Below are 24,213 nucleotides of genomic sequence, written 5' to 3'. Positions count from 1 at the left end.
GGGACGAGTTGTACTTTTGAACGACACCAATGGTTTTAACATATCATGTACTTGAAAATGGGAACAAATCCAAGTGTGGTGAAATTGAAAAAAGTGCAATTCCACACTTGTTTTTTTGTTTTGCTTTTTTACCATGTTCACTAAATGCTAAAAATGACCTGTGAATATGATTCTCCAGGTCATTACGAGTTCATAGACACCAAACATGTCTAGGTTATTTTTTTATCTAAGTGGTGGTAAATTTTTTTCCAAAGTTTGTTAAAAAAACAAAACAAAACTGCGGCATTTTCCGATACCCGTAGTGTCTCCATTTTTCGTGATCTTGGGTTGGGTGAGGGCTTATTTTTTGCGTGTCGAGCTGACATTTTTAAAGATCCCATTTTGGTGCAGGTACAATCTTTTAACTGCCCGTTATTGCATTTTAATTCAATGCAGCGGGGACGGAAAAACAAACATAATTCTGGCGTTTTGACTTTTTTTTCTCATTACACCGTTTAGCGATTGGGTTAATTATTTTTTTATATTCATAGATTGGGCGATTCTGAACGCGGCCACACAAAATATGTGTATGTGCGATTTTTTTTCTATTGTTTTATTTTGAATGGGGCGAAAGAGGGGTGATTTTAACTTTTACATTTTTTTATATTTTTTAAAACTTTTTATTTTTGGCATGCTTCAATAGTCTCCATGGGAGATTAGAAGCTGCCATAACTCGAGCACCTCTGCTACATACAGGCGATGATCAGATCGCCTGTATGTAGCAGAATTGCTGACTTGCTATGAGCGCCGTCCACCGGGCGGCGCTCATAGCAATCCAGCAGTGACAACCATAGAGGTCTGCAGGAGACCGCTGGCTGTCATGCCAACCCATCGGCAACCCACGGTCATGTGACACGGGCGTCGATGGGTGGAATTTCCGGCACGCTTGCCAAAAGCATGTGTTAAATGCCGGTCAGAGTTTGACAGCAGCATTTAACAGGTTAGCAGCCGCGGGAGGATCGCTATTCCTCACTCGGAAGTTAAAGGCACATGTCAGCTGTTCAAAACAGCTGACGTGACAGAAAAGATGTGGGCTCACCGCCGGAGCACACATCAAAGGGAGGGAGTCCAACATCGGTGTATTATTACGCCCGATGTCGGAAAGGGGTTAATAAATCTACCTCCCAGAGCTTATATTAAATGGGTAAATCTAAGTGATCCATAAACCTTTTTTCTCATCTTACCCAGGGATGTAATGGACTGTTGATCTTTCATCATGATATCGTTATATTGATCCTTGTGTCCTTCTAAATACTCCCACTCCTCCGTTGAGAAATAGATGGTGATGTCCTGACACCTGAAAGGAACCTGACACACAAAATGATACCGTCATCCTTCTTTTCACCATCATTGTATAGTTTCCCAGCGTTCCTGGCAGTGCTCACCTCTCCGGTCAGCAGCTCCGTGATCTTTTTGGAAAGTTCTAGAATCTTCTGCTCATGTATCAGAGATAGAAGCGGGGTATCGATGATGTTGGTCTCAGTCTTGCTCCTTCCTTCGGACGTGGGGGTCACACTCTCACCGGATGACTTTTTCACTACTGTGTAATCCTGTGTATGGCAAGAAACTGATCACTACATACATTTTAATAACTCCTTCACCTTTCACGTCATTGATCCGTTTTTATTAATAATCGTAAAGTCACGCGGATCTCTCACCTCTCCAGTTATTAAGTAGATTATTTCTAGGGTGAGGTCTAATATATCTGCAGCCATGTGTTTTTTTTCTGTTGCCATCCTTGATGGGTCATCGATGAAAGATATCACCGTCTTTCAAAGAAAACTTATGCTATAAGGGTCCTGTGCCTATGGATCCTGAGAAAAAATATGGAGGGTTGAAAAAAATATATAATTTTTATAAAGGACATTTTACGCAAAAAGGGATGTCCAATCCTTAGAATTGGTCATCAATATCAGATCGGTGGGAGTCCGACACCTAACAACTACAGATTAGCTGATAAGCTCTGCACGTGTAGCGTTGGCTGCCGATTACTGCAGAACATCTCGGATTCAAATTGTTTTTCAGGGGTCGTCCTCAGTCCCTTCGTTCCAATAAAAGGTCATCTAAAGTCTTCAAGAGAAGATAATTTGTCGATTCCTAATTTTATGGGAACAGTTTGGGGGAAGATCCTTTTCTATTCCTCATGATTGTGCCCAGTGAACAAGGTCCATATAGACATGTAGGGGGTAGTTTGGTGGTACAACATGATCGGCCGCAAAGTGGCCAGACCTCAAGTCCATCCAACAACCAAACCGGAGATTGTAAGCCCGAAATGTCACGAACATCAATGTAAGACCTCACAAACGCTCTTCTGAATGAAGTGGAAAGAATTTCCACAAACACCTCCAAAATCTTGTAGAAATCCTTCCTAGAAAGGCGGGAGCCGATATATCTGCAGAAAGGCCAACTCCACATCTATGTCTATAGATGTAGGATTGGGGGGTGGTCAGAAAAGCTCCTGTTGAGGGAATGTTTTGTCCATACAGTGTATCCCTCCCGACTCCCCCAACTCTCAGATTGGCAAAGTGACAACTGCTACCAGACAGCTCCGGAAACGACTTATCTCCCCAAAACAAAAGGAACCGGTGTTCACATTCTAACTTCCCATCCTTCTCTCCCCTGACATCTATAGTACTGAGCAAAAGTTTTAGGCAAGCATGGGCAAAATTCTGCAGACATTTAAAAAAAAACAAAAAACAGAAGTGATAAAAGTTTATTTTTATCGAAAAGGTAAAGTAAATGAACAAAAGAGAAATCTAAATCTCATGAATATTTGGTGACCGCCCGTCGCCATCATCACTTCTTCTCCATCACCTGCAAGCAGTTTTTGAAGGAACTCGGCAGGAGGTTGTCCCAAACATCATGTAGAAGTAGAAACTTTTCTTGCCCTTCATATTTTACATCAAGATACACAGTATGCAAAAAAAAAAAAAAAAGGATTGGAACGTGACGCTGAGAAGTAATATGCAAATAACAGGCTCTCTCAATTCTCTCTTCATACTTTTCTTTCACTGAAAAATATTTTACCTCCAGATATAAAATATATATAACAAAATGCGAAATTTCACCATTAAATCTTTGACATTTACCACATCCGGAAACAACTTTTCACTATTATGTGTATGATCACAATTAAACTTTCTCAGTGTCCATAGATTCAGCATTCACAGAGGAGATAGTTAGAGGATACAAATAATGGTAAAAAGTAATTAATAAGGTTATTCTAGGTGTGAATATGCTAAATATTTAATAATGAAATCTCATATTTTTCTCTTTTATATCATGGACAACTAACCACAGATCTTCTGTGTATGAGGCTTCTGTCTCTTCATGGGATCCTAGACAGACTGGATGATGTGAGATCAGGGCTCTGTGGGGGCCGGATCATCACTTCCAAGACTCCTCATCCTTATGACATTGGCTGGATGTTGGTCATTGTCCAGCTGCAGTATAAATTTAGAGTAAATCAGACACCTCCCCCATGGCATTACATGATGGGTACGTACAGTATCTGCATGGACTTCTCAGAATTGAGGATATTAAGAGATGAGTAGGGTTGAAGACTGTAGACACAGAGGTCAGCTAAGGAAACTTAGTGCAGCAGATGAAGGACACATCATGTTACTTCCCTTCGAAATCGGAAGATGTCCAGCAGTGGCATCAGATCAGAACTGGTAGCAATCAGTGAGACAGCTACTGTATGGAGAAGTCTGGCCAGAAGACGTCTTCATGGAAGAAATGCGGCCAAAAATTATACCTTCCACATGAAAACAAGGCCAAGCGACTCATTTATGCCTGAAAATATAGGAAGTGGGTACATAAAAATGTCAAAGGAGGCAAAGTTTGAAATATTTTGGCAATTTATTCCCAAAGGGCTAGAGAGCAGCACAAATGCATGAACAGTGAAGCATGGTGGAAGGTCTCCAAGTTTAAGGCTGCATTTTAGCAAATGGAGATGGGAATTTGGTCAGCATTAATGGCGTCCTCAATTCTGACAACTATAGGCAGATACTTATCCATCATGTAATACCATAAGGGAGGCGTGTCATTGGCTGCAGATTAATTTGGAGCCAGACAACGACCCCAAACATCCAGTCAATGTCATGAAGAACACAGAGTCCTGGAGGTGATGATTCGGCCTCCATAGAGCCCTGATCTCACATCATCCAGTCTGTCTGGGATCACATAAAGAGACAGGAGGATCCGCACAAGCCTCATACACAGAAGATCTGGGGTCAGGTCTCCAAGATGTTTGGAACAACCTCCTGCCGAGATCCTTCTAAACCTGTGTGCAAGACACCAAGAACTTATGAAGGAGAAAGGCTGTCACAAAATTTTAATGGGATTTAAAGGGAACCTGTCACCCCGTTTTTTCAGATTGAGCTATAAATACTGTTAAATAGGGCCTGTGCTGTGCGTTACTATAGTGTATGTAGTGTACCCTGATTCGATTCCCCACCTACGCTGAGAAATACATTACCAAAGTCGCCGTTTTCGCCTGTCAATCAGGCTGGTCAGGTCGGGTGGGCGTGGTGACATCGCTCTTTTCTTCCCCAGCTTTCCGTTGGTGGCGTAGTGGTGTGCGCATGTCCAAGTTCCGAATTCCATGCGCGCACGTGAAGACACAGCGCGCGATCTGCGCTGTCATCCCTTTCATCCGTGGGGGCGGCCATCTTCCTGGGGACGCGCGTGCGCAGATGGAGTGCTCTGCTGCACGGGGCTTCAGGAAAATGGCCGCGGGATGCCGCGCGTGCGCAGAAGAGATCGCGGCGGCCATTTTCCCAAAGCCGAGTTTGCATCTCGGCTTTGGGAAAATGGCCGCCGCGATCTCTTCTGCGCACGCGCGGCATCCCGCGGCCATTTTCCTGAAGCCCCGTGCAGCAGAGCACTCCATCTGCGCACGCGCGTCCCCAGGAAGATGGCCGCCCCCACGGATGAAAGGGATGACAGCGCAGATCGCGCGCTGTGTCTTCACGTGCGCGCATGGAATTCGGAACTTGGACATGCGCACACCACTACGCCACCAACGGAAAGCTGGGGAAGAAAAGAGCGCTGTGAACACGCCCACCTGACCAGACCAGCCTGATTGACAGGCGAAAACGGCGACTTTGGTAATGTATTTCTCAGCATAGGTGGGGAATCAGGGTACACTACATACACTATAGTAACGCACAGCACAGGCCCTGTTTAACAGTATTTATATCTCAATCTGAAAAAACGGGGTGACAGGTTCCCTTTAAATTTCCCTTTTGTTCATTCACTTTGCATTTTGTTGAGAAAAATAAACTATTAACACTTCTAATTTTGAAAGCTTCTTACATTGCAGCATTTTCTCCACAGCACTGTATATATTGTTGATTTATGCACAGAACAAGACACAAACATTATATAGTACAAAGCAATGCAGCAATTACCGTATTTTTCGGACTACAAGACGCACTTTTTTCCCCCCAAAAAAAGGGGGGAAAATGGGGGGTGCGTCTAATAGTCGCAATGCAGGCTTACCGTGGCGGCAGAGGTGCGGTGGCAGAGGTGCGGCGGCAGAGGAGGCGCAGTAAGCGGGGTCCCTTTCTCCGGTGAGGTGATGCAGCAGCCCGGTATGCAGCAGAGCCGGGTGAATCCTGTTATCATCGGTGGGCGCGGCCATCTTCCTGAGGCCGCGCGTGCGCAGATGGAGCGCTCTGCTTCCCGGGGCTTCAGGAAAATGGCCGCCGCGATCTCCATCTGCGCACACGCGGCCTCCCGCGGCCATTTTCCTGAAGCCCCGGGAAGCAGAGAGCTTCATCTGCACACGCGTGGCCTCAGGAAGATGGCCGCGCCCACCGATGATAACAGGATTCACCCGGCTCTGCTGCTTACCGGGCTGCTGCATCACCATACCGGGGAAAGGGACCCCGCTTACTGCGCCTCCTCTGCCGCTGCACCTCTGCCACCGCACCTCTGCCGCCACGGTAAGCCTGCATTGCCTGCACGGTAAGCCTGGGACCCCTCTCACGCCATACCTCTCACTGCACCTCCTGATCCCAGCACCTCCTGATCCCAGCACCTCCTCATCCCAGCACCTTCTCATCCCAGCACCTCCTCATCCCAGCACCTCCTCATCCCAGCACCTCCTCATCCCAGCACCTTCTCATCCCAGCATCACCCCACCTCTGCCGACACCTTGCCTCCTGTGACCCTGCTCTGCCACCGCCAGCCCTCAGGTAAGATACTGTAAATTCGGACAATAAGACGGACCCCCATCTTATAAAAAATCTTTTTTTCTGCAATTTTCACCCCAAATTTGGGGTGCGTCTTATGGTCCGGTGCATCTTATAGTCCGAAAAATACGGTATATAGAGGTCACTTACTCCTGGAGGAATTCTTACCATTTTATCACTGACATGTATTAATGGAAATGCATGTATAGGCTCAATGGAAATAACTTCCAACAACATTGTCCCTCAGCAAGATGTACGTACAAAAAAAGCGAAGGTTCTTATCGCATAAATTGGCCAATTCAAGTGTGCCCATCAACCATGCAAAGGTGACACTTCTCTGATGGGTCCTATCATAACCTTTCCCTATCCTACTGTACATGCCACTTTCGGGCTAAAAAGCCGACAATAATGGACAACCTGTGTCTCCTAGGCTGCAAGCCTACAATTTGAATGGGCAAGTAGAATTGGTTGTGAGCACCTGCAAAATATGTATATAAAAGTACACCTTGCTCAGGAACAATGCAGTTAGACGTTATTTCCATTGACACTACATGTCTTTTGTATAGGTAATTTTGGAGGATGTGACTCCCTCTGCTCTCCTCCCATTGACCTGCAAGTGTTCTCAACCATTTCTACTTGCCCATTCAAATTGTAGGCTTGCAGCCCAGGAGAGAAGCGTTTGTCCATTATTGTTGGCTTTTTAGCCCAAAAGTGGCATGTACAGAAGGATAGGGAAGGGTTATGATAGGACCCATCAGAGAAGTGTCACCTTGCCGTGGTTGAGGGGGGATTCTGCTTTTTCTAGCAATATGTCACGAGGAAGCAACCTCAGAATCAGCAGGATTCATTGAAGCATTCCAGTGGCCAGAATTGTAAAAATTGGCCTGGTCAGGAAGTTGAAAACAGGTTTCGGGGTGAAGGGGTTAAGGGGGTTGACCACTATCCGGACAACCTCTTCTCAATCAGCATGTTTGACCCCAGTAAAATAACCCTTCTACTCACCTACGGTGGCGGCGTTCTAGTGGTGTCTGGACTGTCTCACGCCGAGCTCACATCACATGTCACATGTTACGTCACGCCATCCCTGCAGCCAATCAATGCTGGCTTCACTTTCCCGCTGTCATTGAATCAAACTCAAGTGGCAGAGATTGGCCAGCCGCAGCTCTAAGTTTTCTTTTAATATTCGATTCATCCAAAAGCAGGTAGAAAGAAGTCATCGCTCATTGGCTGCAGTGCTCGCGTAACATAACAATGTGCCACAATCCCTGGGAGAGCAAGTGCCAACATCGGAATGATGCCGGCAGCAGAGGTGAGAATGAGTGTTGTTATTTTACTGTTGGCAGACATGCTGATTAACCCCTTAGTGACAGAGCCAATTTGGTACTTAATGACCAGGCCAATTTTTGCAATTCTGACCACTGTCACTTTATGAGGTTATAACTCTGGAACGCTTCAACGGATCCCGCTGATTCTGAGATTGTTTTTTCGTGACATATTGTACTTCATGTTAGTGGTAACATTTCTTCGATATTACTTGCGATTATTTATGAAAAAAACGGAAATATGGCGAAAATGTTTAAAATTTTGCAATTTTCAAACTTTGTATTTTTATGCCCTTAAATCAGAGAGATATGTCACGAAAAATAGTTAATAAATAACATTTCCCACATGTCTACTTTACATCAGCACAATTTTGGAAACAAAATTTTTTTTTGTTAGGGAGTTATAAGGGTTAAAAGTTGACCAGCAATTTCTCATTTTTACAACACCATTTTTTTTTTAGGGACCACATCACATTTGAAGTCATTTTGAGGGGTCTATATGATAGAAAATAATGAAGTGTGACACCATTCTAAAAACTACACCCCTCAAGGTTCTCAAAACCACATTCAAGAAGTTTATTAACCCTTTACGTGCTTCACAGGAACTGAAACAATGTGGCGCAATTTTTTTTTTTTTTTTAGCAAAGTTTTGAATTTTTTTTCACCACTTAGATAAAAAATAACCTAGTCATGTTTGGTGTCTATGAACTCGTAATGACCTGGAGAATCATAATAGCAGGTCATTTTTAGCATTTAGTGAACCTAGCAAAAAAGCCAAACAAAAAACCAATGTGGGATTGCACTTTTTTTGCAATTTCACCGCACTTGGAATTTTTTTCCCGTTTTCTAGTACACGACATGCTAAAACCAATGATGTCGTTCAACAGTACAACTCGTCCCGCAAAAAATAGGCCCTCACATGGCCAAATTGACAGAAAAATAAAAAAGTTATGGCTCTGGGAAGGAGGGGAGCGAAAAACGAACACGGAAAAACGAAAAATCCCCCGGTCATGAGGGGGTTAATGCAGCAGCCAGGGTCGTCCATCTGGCTAATCGTTACTCGGATGCGTCCGCTCTTCGCCAGTCATTACACTGGCTGCCCATTCATTACAGGATACAATTCAAAGTACTTGTTCTCCCCCACAAAGCTCTTCACACTGCGGCCCCCCATACATCTCCTCCCTCACTTCTGTCTATCGGCCTAACAGACCACTGCGCTCTGCAAATGACTTTCGACTAACCTCTGCACTAATCCGTACCTCCCACTCCCGACTCCAAGACTTCTCCCGTGCTGCGGCAATCCTCTGGAATGCTCTACCCCAAGATATTAGGACCATCCACAATTTACATAGTTTTATGCGCTCGCTCAAAACACATTTGTTCAGACCAGCCTATCATGTTAACTAATCAAAGTCATTGTGTGTGTGTGTGTGTGTGTGTGTGTGTGTGTGTGTGTGTGTGTGTGTGTGTGTGTGTGTGTGTGTAGCCCATTCAGTATCTCCATCTATCCCCCACCCCCTGAAGGTGGCCGGACCATCATTGTATATACACACCTGTACTTTGTATCTCCCCCACCTCATTGTAGATTGTAAGCTCTCACGAGCAGGGGCGGCTTATTGTGCTTTATTATTGTTTTGTTAACGTTGTTACCCATGACTGTTGTGTTTGAAACTGTTAGGGTATGTGCACAGGTCAGGATTTCTTGCAGAAATTTCCTGACAAAAACCGGACATTTCTGCCAGAAATCCGCATGCCTTTTTTTTGCACGTTTGTGCGTTTTTATGCATTTTGTGTACGTTTTTTTCGCGTTTTTTCCCAATGCCTTAAATAGCAGGAAAAACACAAAAAATCTGCAAAATTAATGAACATGCTGCTTTTTTTACCGCGATGCATTTTTTTTCGCGGTAAAAAACGCATCATGTGCACAAAAATTGCAGAATGCATTCTAAATGATAGGATGCAAAAACGCGAAAAAACCTGGACGTGTGCACATACCCTTAAACTGTAAAGCGCTGTGGAATATGCTGGCGCTATATAAAGATTATTATTAAAGGGGTTTAACAAAATATTCTGTGAAATGTTTTGGAATTGCAATCATTTTTCAACAAAGCCTCCTCATTTCAGGGGCTCAAAACAATAAAATAAAATATTCATTTTTAAACACTATGTGGAGATTCCTTTGCAGCAATGACGGCCTGAGGTCTGGAGGCCATGGCCGTCACCATCGCTGGTCTCCTCCGGTGTGAGGCTTCACTGCGGTGACTTCAGTTGTTCCAGGTTTGTGGCTTTTTCTCCCTTCAGTTTTGTCTTCATGTGAAGATCTGGGGAGGACTCGGCCATTGCAGAATATTCCTCTTCTTGGCTTTCGCAGGATGTTTTGGGCCATTGTCCATCTGTCCTGTGAGGCGTCGTCCTATCAGCCTTGCTGCATTCGGGTGAATCTGAGAAGATAGAAGAAGATACTATCGCCCCGTACACAGGATTCATCCGGCCGCTTCTGTCGTCAGACACATCATCAATAACCACTAGTGACCTGGTGCCATAGGATGCCATGCATGCCTGCGCCATCACACCGCCTCCACCATGTGTTACAGAGGATGTTTTGTGCTTTGGGTCCAAGCCTTCTCCGGACTTTCTTCTTTCCACGATTCTGGCACAGATTGATCTTAGTTTTGCTTTTCCAGAACTGGGCGGCTTCTTAGGCCATGTTCACACCATCCTTTTTTTAATGCGGAACCGCCGCGATTTTGCCGCTGCGGGTCCGCAGCTGTTTTCCATGCAGGGTACATTACAATGTACCCTATGGAAAACAGGAACTGCTGTGCCCACATTGCGGAAAATCATAAAAAATGCCGCGCTGAATAGCTGCGGTAAAAAAGAAGTACCATGTCACTTCTTTTTGCGGAACTGCAGCGGTTCTGCACCCATTGACCTCCATTGTGAGGTCAAACCCGCAGTAAAACCCGCAGACGAAAAAAATATCTGCGGGTTTTCTGCGGTTTGTGGTGCAGAACCACTGCAGTGTGGCTGCCCCCCCGTGCTCCAATCCAACCCCCCCATGCTCCGATGCCACCCCCCCGTGCTCCAACGCCCCCCCCGTGCCCTAATCTCCCCCCCTTATACTTACCGGGCCTCCCGGTGTCCGTCCGGCCGTCTTCTCCCTGGGCGCCGCCATCTTCCGGCCGGCAGATTCGTTCCAGGCACATTTTGATCACTGTGATAACCTCACAGTGATCAAAATAAAAAAAAGGTAAATGCCCCCCCCCCTTTATCACCCCCATAGGTAGTAACAATAATAAAATAAAAAGAATTTTTTTCCCCCCCCCACTACAGTTAGAACTAGGGTTAGGGTTAGGGGTAGGGTTAGGGGTAGGGTATTTTCAGCCATTTTAACCCTAAAAAAACTTCCTAGAAAACACACAGAAACTGCACTAAAAACCGCATCAAAAAACGCATCAAAAAACGCACCTGCGTTTTCTGCCAAGAGCTGCGGTTTTTAGTGCAGAAAAAACAGCAGGGAAATCAGGAACGTGTGAACATGGCCTTAGATTTTTTGGGGCAAAGTCTAACCTGGTTTATTTTCATGCTGATAAATGGTTTGCACCTTGTGGTGAACCCTGTGTATTTGCTCTCATTAAGTCTTCTTTTTATGGTAGAGTCAGATACTCAAGACACCAACTTCCTTGAGAGTGTTCTTCACTTGGGTGGATGTTGTGAAGGGGTTTTTCATCACTACGGAAAGGATTTTGCGATCAGCCACTACTGTCGTCTTCTAGAGACTTCCAGGTCCCTTTGAGTTCCCGAGCTCACCAGTGCGCTCTTTTTTTTGCGCAATGTATCCAAGCTGTTGATTTGTCCACTCCTAACATTTCTGCTATCTCTCTGATGAAATTCTTTTTTTTTTTTTTTTTTTTTAAATTCAACCTAATGATGATGTTTCTCTTACAATGAGAGTTGCTTTGACTGCATGTTGTGGGTTCACAGCAACAGCTTACAAACGCAAATGCGTCACCTGGAATCAGCTCCAGACCTTTTAATTTGCATAATTGATGAATTAAGGAGAGAAAACCTCATGCTGCCCATTAAAGAGCTTTTGAGATAATTGTCCAATTACCTTTGGTCCCTTAAAAAAAGAGACAGTTACATATTAAAGAGCCGTAATTCCTAAACTCTACCTCCAAATAGGATGTGAAAACCCTCAAAATAACGCTTGAATTTAGAAAATACTTCTATCTCCCTTGTTTGGGGGGTCCATACAGTATCTGGTATATTGGAGTAATTATGGTTCACACTAGTAAGATAAATGCTAACAATTTATTGAAAAAAAAAAATCTTCCCATTCCTCAAACTTGGACGGACTTAAAGTTTTCGCTTGTTTTACTGCTGTCAGACACTGGCACTAGAGATGTTATTGGATCTGATTTTGGAGTGACTTGGTGGTTTTAAAGTATGTTATGTTATATATTTTATTAAGTTTATATGTGCTAGTTATCGTCCTAGATGGGTATCGGAACTTTTGGCATTTTAGCTTAACTCTGGGCTAATACTCTGACTGCTGCGGCGCTGCCCGTACGCATGCGTGCTTTGGGCTGGCTACCCCGGGCGGTTAGTGGCGTCTTTATGCGGTGATGGTTGCCATAGTTATGGCGACGCCTCTGCATGACGCCGCCGCGGCCCGGCGTCGCCGGTGTCATGGCTACGCCTGCGTCACTTCCGGGTATCGTCCCGGCAGTCATGAGCCTGCCTGTACTTAAACCCCGGCTTCCGGAGTTTACGGACACGCCCCCTGACGAAGGAGCTTCCGCTCCGAAACGCGCGTCGGGTGGACGTGCGGGACTGGACCCAGGCTATCCTTGAGTGCCCCCCTGTGACAGGTAAAGTTCAGCTGCACTTGCGGCGGCTAGCCCGGTTTATCCCTGGGCAGTTTTATCAGGGGTCGGACGGCTCTATGTGGCCATGGGGGAGGGACACACATATGGGTAAGCTCATTTTGCACGCATTTCCACTGCGGTTCTACAGGAATAGTGCTGGTATATTGTAGTTGGTACTGCTCTAACGCCTGATGATGGTATTCCACTGAGAGACACTCTAGGTTAAATTTGCTTTGGCATTTTAGAGCAGAGGTAGCGTGTTAATGTACTATGCACAAGTCACACTTCTACCAGCTTTTCTTGGGTACCCGTTTATCAGTATATGTGTGCCTTTTTATGGTAGCCTGTGTGTTTTCTCCGGTCTGCACGTCTTTTTGTATGGCGGCGGCTTGTTGGGTTTATCGCCACCAGTGAGTCACCGTGTACCATTACTGTCCAAAGTTTTTATGATTGTTATATTTTGTATTGTGTTAATAAAGATAATATATATTGGTTATTTACCCAGTATTGGTCGTCTTTTGTGGTTTCCACAATTCCCCCCCATTTAGTTATTGTACGACTGGGTTTGAATTAGATCCGCTATACGGCAACATATTATATATATATATATATATATATATATATATATATATATATATATATATATATATATATATATATATATATATATATATATGAGTGACCATCGTAATGTTGCTATTTAATACCTTTACTATTCTATTATATTTTTCTGTGTTTTGCACAGGTACGCTTTTGGGTATTATGGACTTTAGAGCCAGGGAACAATCCTGGCTGGGACAAATCGAGCAGGTTTTTGGACATGATGGGACTGGTGGTGTGCCAGCCAAGGATCACAGTAGTGAGATTTTATTTGAATCTATGAAAAAAATGCTATTAAAACGTACAAGGCTTTGGTGGAACAGGTTGTTCCTGGAGAAGTATCTCTCGAAAAACATGATTCCTAGGGGCCTCCGTGTCCGAGTTGTGCCAACCTTTCCCGTGGATGATGTAGAGTTTGTGGCAAGTTGGGAGGAGGCTTGTGGAATTTGCTCAGGAGTTTTGATGAGGTTGCTGATTGGACTTAACACTAAGACTATTGAGGGACTTGACAAAGAGATTGATGTGGTATTATCCGAGCTACGTGGCAAATGCTCGGAGGAACAATTAAAAAACTATGATACACAAATTGATAAAGCGGTGGAGTCAACGGTTAAAAGAATTAGTGATACACAGACCTCCAAACTGAATAGAGATCTGAAAGATTATCAGTCCCAAAATGTGTATTTGTGGAGAAAAACATCCGTCCAACAGTACCAGATACCACGGAGTGGATCTAACACATCTCTGTCGTCATACGGCTCTCAGTCCGACAGCTCAGTGTCATCGGCGGTTACTCGCTCTGGTACGAGTTATAACCGCACGAGAAGACAGAACTATCATCCCTATAGGAGACATAAAGCACGTGACGTTGAAACCTCAAGGGAGGATAATAAGGTAATAAATTTGAGTAAACATCCTTTATCTCGGGCCGATTGTTCGCTTTTACAAAAGGGTCTATCCTTTTCACCAACGGCGGGTTTGGACCGTTTTACAGTGATTAAGGATTTACATCTATTTGCTCGTTCTTTACTATTCAAACGGCATTTTTTTGATAATAATTTACACGAATTGTTTCCCACAGAAAGCGAACAATCGGCCCTGAGAATCCTGGAGGAGTTGTCTAGAGAACACCTGACAGAGGAAGGAGGTAGGGTTCCACCAGCTATTCGGTTGCGATCGAAGAAATTTCCCCCGTTGTCAAGTTGTAATGCCATCGATACATTTGTTAAAGTGGCCAGTGAAGAGCTAATTAGGTTTCCCCAATCCATTAAAAATGACAATCTGACGAGACAGGAGAGACAACGTCTCAAACAACTTAGAGATCTCCCTGATGTTGTGATTAAGCCGGCGGACAAGGAGGGTAACATTGTGTTATGGCCTAAGGTGATGTATGAGAAGGAGGCCATGCGTCAGTTGCTAAATTCTACGTGTTATAAAAAACTGACATATAACCCCTTGTCCGCCTACTGTTCGCAACTCAGGGAGATCCTTTGTAATGGCATGGAGAGGGGCGTCATTACTAAGGAACTATACATGGCACTTGTGGTGGCTGAACCGAGGGTGCCAACATTTTATCTACTCCCGAAGACACATAAAAACATGTCTGTACCACCTGGACGTCCGATAGTGTCGGGAAACGGCAGTTACCTAGAGCAGATAAACGGCTTGACTCGATCTTGCAACCGCTGGTGGAGGAGCTTCCTTCTTTCTTGAAGGACACGAACCAATTGCTACGAAGAGTTGATGATTTGCAGTTGGGAGGTGACACAGTTATGGGGGCTATGGATGTAGAATCACTATACACGAGCATTCGCCATTGTGATGGTTTGGCTGCTACTCGTTTTTTCCTATCTGCATCCAATCTGTCCCCGGACTTTGTCACCTTTATTTTGGAAGTTTTAAATTTTGCCCTTACTCATAATTTCTTTACATTTAGGGGGTCCTTTTTCCTGCAGCTCCAAGGAACAGCCATGGGGGCGGCCTTTGCGCCTTCCTATGCTAATCTGTTCTTGGGGCTGTGGGAAAGGGACCTCCTACAGTCAGAGGGTCTGTCATCTATGGAGCGCGTCCTACTTTGGGCGCGCTACATAGATGACATTCTTATCATCTGGCAGGGCAATAGTGAGTCCTTCACTGAGTTTGTGACTATCCTAAACAAGAATTCTTTAAATATCAGACTGACAGGGGTTTATAACGGATCCAGCATCGAATTCTTGGATGTGACACTCAAAAGAGATCGCACTGACACAGTTCAAACAACAATCTACAGAAAACCTACTGCTACGAATATGCTGCTTCATGCGGCCTCCTCACATCCGGCCCACATGGTGCGTGCGGTCCCTATCGGGCAGTTCTTACGCTTACGTCGCCTTTGCTCTATAGATTCTGACTTTGAAACCCAGGCAATGGACCTTTGGTCCCGCTTTAGAGAAAGGGGATATAGCAATCGGGCTATCAAAAGAGCATACTTTAGGGCTAAATATAGCAACAGAACTACATTGCTATATGGCAGCCGGATTGATGTCAGTGAGTCGGAAGAGGTTCGATTTGTGACTAATTACAACTCGAGGGTTGACGTCATAAGAAATGCGTTAGCATGCGCCTGGCCGATCCTTAGAACAGATGTAACACTAGCCAAATTGGTACCTATTCGTCCTTCTATTACATTCCGGAGGTCGAAGAATATGCGCGACCATTTAGTGCGCAGCCACTATGTTGAGAATCCATCTAGGACATTTTTGAATGATCCACATAATAAACCTAGAGTTGGCTGTCGCACCTGTGGCCGCTGTGTGGCTTGTCGTAATATATCTAGAGAGGACACATTTGTTGATTTGTCTGGGCTAAGGAGCTTCAAAATTACAAAATCCATCACATGTACATCCAGGAACGTCGTGTACTATGCGGTCTGTCCTTGTCCTTTAATTTATATAGGGCTTACGACTCGACAGCTCAAGACAAGAGTGCGTGAACATGTGCTTGGGATTGAAGCGGCAGCTAATGTCATGGATCCTAATATGCTTAAAACGATACCCAGACATTTTAAGTCCCACCATAGCTGTGATGGCAGTGTCTTGCGGGTCAAGGGGATTGACATGATTGAGCCGAGTATTAGGGGGGGCAACATCTCCCAACGGTTGGCACAGCTAGAGACGAGGTGGATGTGGACCTTGAACACGGTACACCCCCATGGATTAAATGAAACCATTAGCTTTGCGCCTTTTTTGTGATCCTCGGCTTTGGCACGATTGGTGGTGGTCGGTCATCAGGCTGTTGCTATACTTGTTTTTAACCTTTTATCCTTTGTATTTTCAGTTTTACAGATTTGGTTGTGTCCTACGACTCTGTATGGGGTTTTGGTCCTTTCCCTTCATTGGATTCGCCAGGATGATCTTAGAAGATGTAGATTTAATGAAGAGTGCGGCTTTAAACATCGTTATCATGCCCTGAATATTTATATATGTATTGCTGTATATTTTTGTTTTTTGTATTTTTTGTCTATATTTCTATCATATATTTTTTTCGTGTTTTGTCGGTACCCATCTTTTGTGTAGTATTGTTTGGGTTTTTTTTGTTTTTCTTTTTTCTTTTTTGGGAAGGCGCGCCATGGGTTGGTCTGTTATACCATTCAGGTGCAGACTCTTCGCTGTATGGTCAGGTTATGGAGGGTTGGTGGACATGACCCTATAGCTTATATTTTTATATGTTATATTACCTAGGACTCCTTTCTCCGTTTCCTCCCCCCTTCTTCCCCCCCCTTCTTCCCCCCCCTTCCCCCCCCCCCCTCTTGTTCCTCGTAATGTTATATATTTTATTAAGTTTATATGTGCTAGTTATCGTCCTAGATGGGTATCGGAACTTTTGGCATTTTAGCTCAACTCTGGGCTAATACTCTGACTGCTGCGGCGCTGCCCGTACGCATGCGTGCTTTGGGCTGGCTACCCCGGGCGGTTAGTGGCGTCTTTATGCGGTGATGGTTGCCATAGTTATGGCGACGCCTCTGCATGACGCCGCCGCCGCCCGGCGTCATGGCTACGCCTGCGTCACTTCCGGGTATCGTCCCGGCAGTCATGAGCCTGCCTGTACTTAAACCCCGGCTTCCGGAGTTTACGGACACGCCCCCTGACGAAGGAGCTTCCGCTCCGAAACGCGCGTCGGGTGGACGTGCGGGACTGGACCCAGGCTATCCTTGAGTGCCCCCCTGTGACAGGTAAAGTTCAGCTGCACTTGCGGCGGCTAGCCCGGTTTATCCCTGGGCAGTTTTATCAGGGGTCGGACGGCTCTATGTGGCCATGGGGGAGGGACACACATATGGGTAAGCTCATTTTGCACGCATTTCCACTGCGGTTCTACAGGAATAGTGCTGGTATATTGTAGTTGGTACTGCTCTAACGCCTGATGATGGTATTCCACTGAGAGACACTCTAGGTTAAATTTGCTTTGGCATTTTAGAGCAGAGGTAGCGTGTTAATGTACTATGCACAAGTCACACTTCTACCAGCTTTTCTTGTGTACCCATTTATCAGTATATGTGTGCCTTTTTATGGTAGCCTGTGTGTTTTCTCCGGTCTGCACGTCTTTTTGTATGGCGGCGGCTTGTTGGGTTTATCGCCACCAGTGAGTCACCGTGTACCATTACTGTCCAAAGTTTTTATGATTGTTATATTTTGTATTGTGTTAATAAAGATAATATATATTGGTTATTTACCCAGTATTGGTCGTCTTTTGTGGTTTCCACAATTCCCCCCCATTTAGTTCTTGTACGACTGGGTTTGAATTAGATCCGCTATACGGCAAAATATTAATATATATATATGTGACCATCGTAATGTTGCTATTTAATACCTTTACTATTCGGTTTTAAAGTAAGGTAGCTCATAAAACAGAGGATATTTAATCTTCTTCAACCCGGTTTAAAAACTGCTCCTTGTCCTGAGCAGTGTGAAAATTTCAGTAGCAGCAGGGAGGAGGGACACTGAGGAGCTTTCAATCAGGCTAAGCTTAGGGGGGGGGGGGGGGAGGTTCAGCTTCAGCAGGGAGGACGGACAAAGAGGAGCCAACAATTAGGCAATGTGTGCGGGATTCAGCAGCAGCAGGGACAAAGAGGAGCCAACAATTAGGCAATGTGTGCGGGATTCAGCAGCAGCAGGGACAAAGAGGAGCCAACAATTAGGCAATGTGAGCAGGATTCAGCAGCAGCAGCAGGGAGGAGGGACAAAAAGGAGCCAACAATTAGGCAATGTGGGCAGGATTCAGCAGCAGCAGGGAGGAGGGACAAAGAGGAGCCAACAATTAGGCAATGTGAGCAGGATTCCGCAGCAGCAGGGAGGAGGGACAAAGAGGAACCAACAATTAGGCAATGTGTGCTGGATTCAGCAGCAGCAGGGACAAAGAGGAGCCAACAATTAGGCAATGTGAGCAGGATTCAGCAGCAGCAGCAGGGAGGAGGGACAAAAAGGAGCCAACAATTAGGCAATGTGGGCAGGATTCAGCAGCAGCAGGGAGGAGGGACAAAGAGGAGCCAACAATTAGGCAATGTGAGCAGGATTCAGCAGCAGCAGGGAGGAGGGACAAAGAGGAGCCAACAATTAGGCAATGCGAGCAGGATTCAGCAGCAGTAGGGAGGAGGGACAAAGAAGAGCCAACAATTAGGCAATGTGAGCAGGATTCAGCAACAGGGAGGAGGGGCAAAGAGGAGCCAACAATTAGGCAATGTGAGCAGGATTCAGCAGCAGCAGGGAGGAAGGACAAAGGAGCTAACAATTAGGCTATGAGAGCAGGATTCAGCAGCAGCAGGGAGGAGGGCCAAAGAGGAGCCAACAATTAGGCAATGCAAGCAGGATTCAGCAGCAGCAGGGAGGAGGGACAAAGAGGAGCCAACAATAAGGCAATGCAAGCAGGATTCAGCAGCAGCAGGGAGGAGGGGCAAAGAGGAGCCAACTATTAGGCAATGCAAGCAGGATTCAGCAGCAGCAGGGAGGAGGGTCAAAGAAGAGCCAACTATTAGGCTATGTATGCTGGATTCAGCAGCAGCAGGGAGGAGGGACAAAGAGGAGCCAAGAATTAGGTAATGTGGGCAGGAGTCAGCAGCAGCAGGGAGGAGGGACAAAGAGGAGCCAACAATTAGGCAATGCAGGCAGGATTCAGCAGCGGCAGGGAGGAAGGACAAAGGAGCCAACAATTAGGCATTGAGAGCAGGATTCAGCAGCAGCAGGGATGAGGGACAAAGAGGAGCCAACAATAAGGCAATGCCAGCAGGATTCAGCAGCAGGGAGGAGGGACAAAGAGGAGCCAACAATTAGGCAATGTGAGCAGGATTCAGCAGCAGCAGGGAGGAGGGACAAAGAGGAGCCAACAATAAGGCAATGCAAGCAGGATTCAGCAGCAGCAGGGAAAAGGGACAAAGAGGAGCCAACAATTAGGCAATGTGAGCAGGATTCAGCAGCAGCAGGGAGGAGGGACAAAGGGGAGCCAATTATTAGGCAATGCGAGCAGGATTCAGCAGCAGCAGGGAGGTGCTGTCAGTCCGGCAGGTTGCACAGAGATTGAGCAGCAGGAATGAGCTGATGATACTGATAAGCTGGTAACCAGCCTGGGTGGGTGTAGATTCAGCAGTAGCACAGAGGAGGGGCACTAAGATGCAGTCTTGGTTGGCTGAGATTCAGCAGCAGGAAAGAGGGGCAATGAGAAGCCATCAATAAGGCTATGTGGGTGGACTTCAGGGAGTAGGACCATAGTGGAGCTATTAAATGGACGAGTACCTGTCAATCAGGTGGGACGCATAGAGATTCAGCAGCAGGAATGACACATACTGAGGAACAGTCAATCAGACTGAGTGGACATATACTGTATTTAGCAGTAGTAGAGAGGAGGAGCATTGAGGTGCTGGCAATCAGGTTGGGTAAGTGGAGATTCAACACCAGCAGGGAGGAGGGACGCTGAGGAGATGTTAATCGCAGTTGGCCGGTGGAAATTCAGTGTGTGTGTGGGGGGGAATACTGGAGACCTGTTATCAGGCTAGGAAGGCGGAGAATGACTATAAAATATGTAACCCCACAAGGGCAGGGTCCTGTCTCCTCTGTACCTGTCTGTCACTATTAGTTTGTTCATCATAATCTCTATTTGTGTTTTGTATGCTACCTCTTCTCATGTACAGCAACATGGAATTAATGGTGACCTAAAAAGAAAGAATAATAAAGGACATTCGTACATGGATTTTCATAGTAAGTACACCAGCCTCATCAGGTCTGATAGCTCTATGTAATAATGTATGCGGTATTGTGAAACCTGATGACAATCCACTTCAAACCTTACAGGAATCAAAGATAAGCTGAGGAGCGGTTCACCGAACACGGAGCTACGTGCACACTAGTTAGGAGAAATGGACAAACTATAAATACACTGCATTCGTGCAACTTGTGATACTCTCACACCGATACATTGCAAAGAAAAAAAAAACAACACACAGAGGATATACTGCAGGCGATGCAGCAGGAATACACATGTCAATGCAGCGGCCACACACAGGATATAGTGCAGGCGATGCAGCAGGAATACAGTGCACACGTCACTGCAGCGGCCACACACAGGATATACTGCAGGCGATGCAGCAGGAATACACATGTCAATGCAGCGGCCACACACAGGATATAGTGCAGGCGATGCAGCAGGAATACAGCGCACACCTCACTGCAGCGGCCACACACAGGATATACTGCAGGCGATGCAGCAGGAATACAGTGCACACGTCACTGCAGCGGCCACACCCAGGATATACTGCAGGCGATGCAGCAGGAGTACAGCGCACACCTCACTGCAGCGGCCACACACAGGATATACTGCATGAGATGCAGCAGGAATACAGCACACACGTCACTGCAGCGGCCACACACAGGATATAGTGCAGGCGATGCAGCAGGAATACAGCGCACACCTCACTGCAGCAGCCACACACAGGATATACTGCAGGCGATGCAGCAGGAATACAGCGCACACCTCACTGCAGCGGCCACACACAGGATATACTGCAGGCGATGCAGGAGGAATACAGCGCACACCTCACTGCAGCGGCCACACACAGGATATACTGCAGGCGATGCAGCAGGAATACAGCGCACACCTCACTGCAGCGGCCACACACCGGATATAGTGCAGGCGATGCAGGAGGAATACAGCGCACACCTCACTGCAGCGGCCACACACAGGATATAGTGCAGGCGATGCAGCAGGAATACGGCGCACACGTCACTGCAGCGTCCACACACAGGATATACTGCAGGCGATGCAGCAGGAATACAGCGCACACCTCACTGCAGCGGCCACACACAGGATATAGTGCAGGCGATGCAGCAGGAATACAGCGCACACGTCACTGCAGCGTCCACACACAGGATATACTGCAGGCGATGCAGCAGGAATACAGCGCACACCTCACTGCAGCGGCCACACACAGGATATACTGCAGGCGATGCAGCAGGAATACAGCGCACACCTCACTGCAGCGGCCACACACAGGATATACTGCAGGCGATGCAGCAGGAATACAGCGCACACGTCACTGCAGCGGCCACACACAGGATATACTGCAGGCGATGCAGCAGGAATACAGCGCACACGTCACTGCAGCGGCCACACACAGGATATACTGCAGGCGATGCAGGAGGAATACAGCGCACACCTCACTGCAGCGTTCACACACAGGATATAGTGCAGGCGATGCAGCAGGAATACAGCGCACATCTCACTGCAGCGGCCACACACAGGATATAGTGCAGGCGATGCAGGAGGAATACAGCGCACATCTCACTGCAGCGGCCACACACAGGATATAGTGCAGGCGATGCAGGAGGAATACAGCGCACACCTCACTGCAGCGGCCACACACAGGATATACTGCAGGCGATGCAGCAGGAATACAGCGCACACGTCACTGCAGCGGCCACACACAGGATATAGTGCAGGCGATGCAGCAGGAATACAGCGCACATCTCACTGCAGCGGCCACACACAGGATATAGTGCAGGCGATGCAGGAGGAATACAGCGCACACCTCACTGCAGCGGCCACACACAGGATATACTGCAGGCGATGCAGCAGGAATACAGCGCACACCTCACTGCAGCGGCCACACACAGGATATACTGCAGGCGATGCAGGAGGAATACAGCGCACATCTCACTGCAGCGGCCACACACAGGATATAGTGCAGGCGATGCAGCAGGAATACAGCGCACACCTCACTGCAGTGGCCACACACAGGATATACTGCAGGCGATGCAGCAGGAATACAGCGCACACCTCACTGCAGCGGCCACACACAGGATATAGTGCAGGCGATGCAGCAGGAATACAGCACACACGTCACTGCAGCGTCCACACACAGGATATACTGCAGGCGATGCAGCAGGAATACAGCGCACATCTCACTGCAGCGGCCACACACAGGATATAGTGCAGGCGATGCAGCAGGAATACAGCGCACACCTCACTGCAGCGTCCACACACAGGATATACTGCAGGTGATGCAGCAGGAATACAGCGCACACCTCACTGCAGCGGCCACACACAGGATATACTGCAGGTGATGCAGCAGGAATACAGCGCACACCTCACTGCAGCAGCCACACACAGGATATACTGCAGGCGATGCAGCAGGAATACAGCGCACACCTCACTGCAGCGGCCACACACAGGATATACTGCAGGCGATGCAGGAGGAATACAGCGCACATCTCACTGCAGCGGCCACACACAGGATATAGTGCAGGCGATGCAGGAGGAATACAGCGCACATCTCACTGCAGCGGCCACACACAGGATATAGTGCAGGCGATGCAGGAGGAATACAGCGCACACCTCACTGCAGCGGCCACACACAGGATATACTGCAGGCGATGCAGCAGGAATACAGCGCACACGTCACTGCAGCGGCCACACACAGGATATAGTGCAGGCGATGCAGCAGGAATACAGCGCACATCTCACTGCAGCGGCCACACACAGGATATAGTGCAGGCGATGCAGGAGGAATACAGCGCACACCTCACTGCAGCGGCCACACACAGGATATACTGCAGGCGATGCAGCAGGAATACAGCGCACACCTCACTGCAGCGGCCACACACAGGATATACTGCAGGCGATGCAGGAGGAATACAGCGCACATCTCACTGCAGCGGCCACACACAGGATATACTGCAGGCGATGCAGCAGGAATACAGCGCACACCTCACTGCAGCGGCCACACACAGGATATAGTGCAGGCGATGCAGCAGGAATACAGCACACACGTCACTGCAGCGTCCACACACAGGATATACTGCAGGCGATGCAGCAGGAATACAGCGCACACCTCACTGCAGCGGCCACACACAGGATATAGTGCAGGCGATGCAGCAGGAATACAGCACACACCTCACTGCAGCGTCCACACACAGGATATACTGCAGGCGATGCAGCAGGAATACAGCGCACATCTCACTGCAGCGGCCACACACAGGATATAGTGCAGGCGATGCAGCAGGAATACAGCGCACACCTCACTGCAGCGGCCACACACAGGATATAGTGCAGGCGATGCAGCAGGAATACAGCGCACACCTCACTGCAGCGGCCACACAATATCTGTCACCTCCTCCCGACACCACGTGCCCATATAATGCAGTCACTCACCGGGATGGCGGCTCACGTGTTACGTCACTCGTCCTCCCGCCGCTCAGGGCCGCACCGGATCATCTCTGTCAATGTAAACGTTACCAGCCAGGACCTGAGCAATTCAGTGATAACAACAACGCAGTTTTACCCTGCCAGGACCTTAGCAATGCAGTCACATGGCGCATTTAGACCAATCAGAAGAGGACGTAACAGTCCCTCTCCTCACACAAGGAGCTGCGATTCTCCGTCCTGACAGCAGAACACATGTGCTATAAGGGGGCCAACACAGGGCGCTATAGGGGGCCAACACAGGGCGCTATAGGGGGCCAACACAGGGCGCTATAGGGGGCCAACACAGGGCGCTATAGGGGGCCAACACAGGGCGCTATAAGGGGGCCAACACAGGGCGCTATAAGGGGCCAACACAGGGCGCTATAAGGGGGCCAACACAGGGCGCTATAGGGGGCCAACACAGGGCGCTATAGGGGGCCAACACAGGGCGCTATAGGGGGCCAACACAGGGCGCTA

At 47.2% G+C, this 24,213-nt stretch overlaps 1 protein-coding gene across 3 annotated transcripts in view; it reads right to left on the bottom strand.

The window, feature by feature from the left end:
- Nucleotides 1–23,837, bottom strand: part of LOC138672538 (gastrula zinc finger protein XlCGF57.1-like) — a 28,420-nt gene extending 4,583 nt beyond the window's left edge. For 2 of the 3 annotated variants that reach the window (XM_069760604.1, XM_069760605.1), the window contains exons 1-4: nucleotides 23,704–23,831; nucleotides 1,698–1,853; nucleotides 1,425–1,589; nucleotides 1,224–1,347 (exon numbers count right to left, since the gene is read on the bottom strand). In XM_069760604.1, the coding sequence (XP_069616705.1) occupies nucleotides 1,224–1,347; nucleotides 1,425–1,589; nucleotides 1,698–1,775 (367 nt within the window). In that variant the 5' untranslated portion in view covers nucleotides 1,776–1,853; nucleotides 23,704–23,831. Of the gene's footprint in view, nucleotides 1–1,223; nucleotides 1,348–1,424; nucleotides 1,590–1,697; nucleotides 1,854–23,703 lie in introns of all 3 variants that reach the window. The other variant, XM_069760607.1, reaches the window with a different exon arrangement.
- Between the last annotated feature and the right edge of the window lie 376 nt (nucleotides 23,838–24,213).

Source organism: Ranitomeya imitator, chromosome 3 (assembly GCF_032444005.1).
Source record: "Ranitomeya imitator isolate aRanImi1 chromosome 3, aRanImi1.pri, whole genome shotgun sequence".
Taxonomy (NCBI): Eukaryota; Metazoa; Chordata; class Amphibia; order Anura; family Dendrobatidae; genus Ranitomeya; species Ranitomeya imitator.
This window is presented reverse-complemented; position numbering and strand designations above follow the sequence as displayed.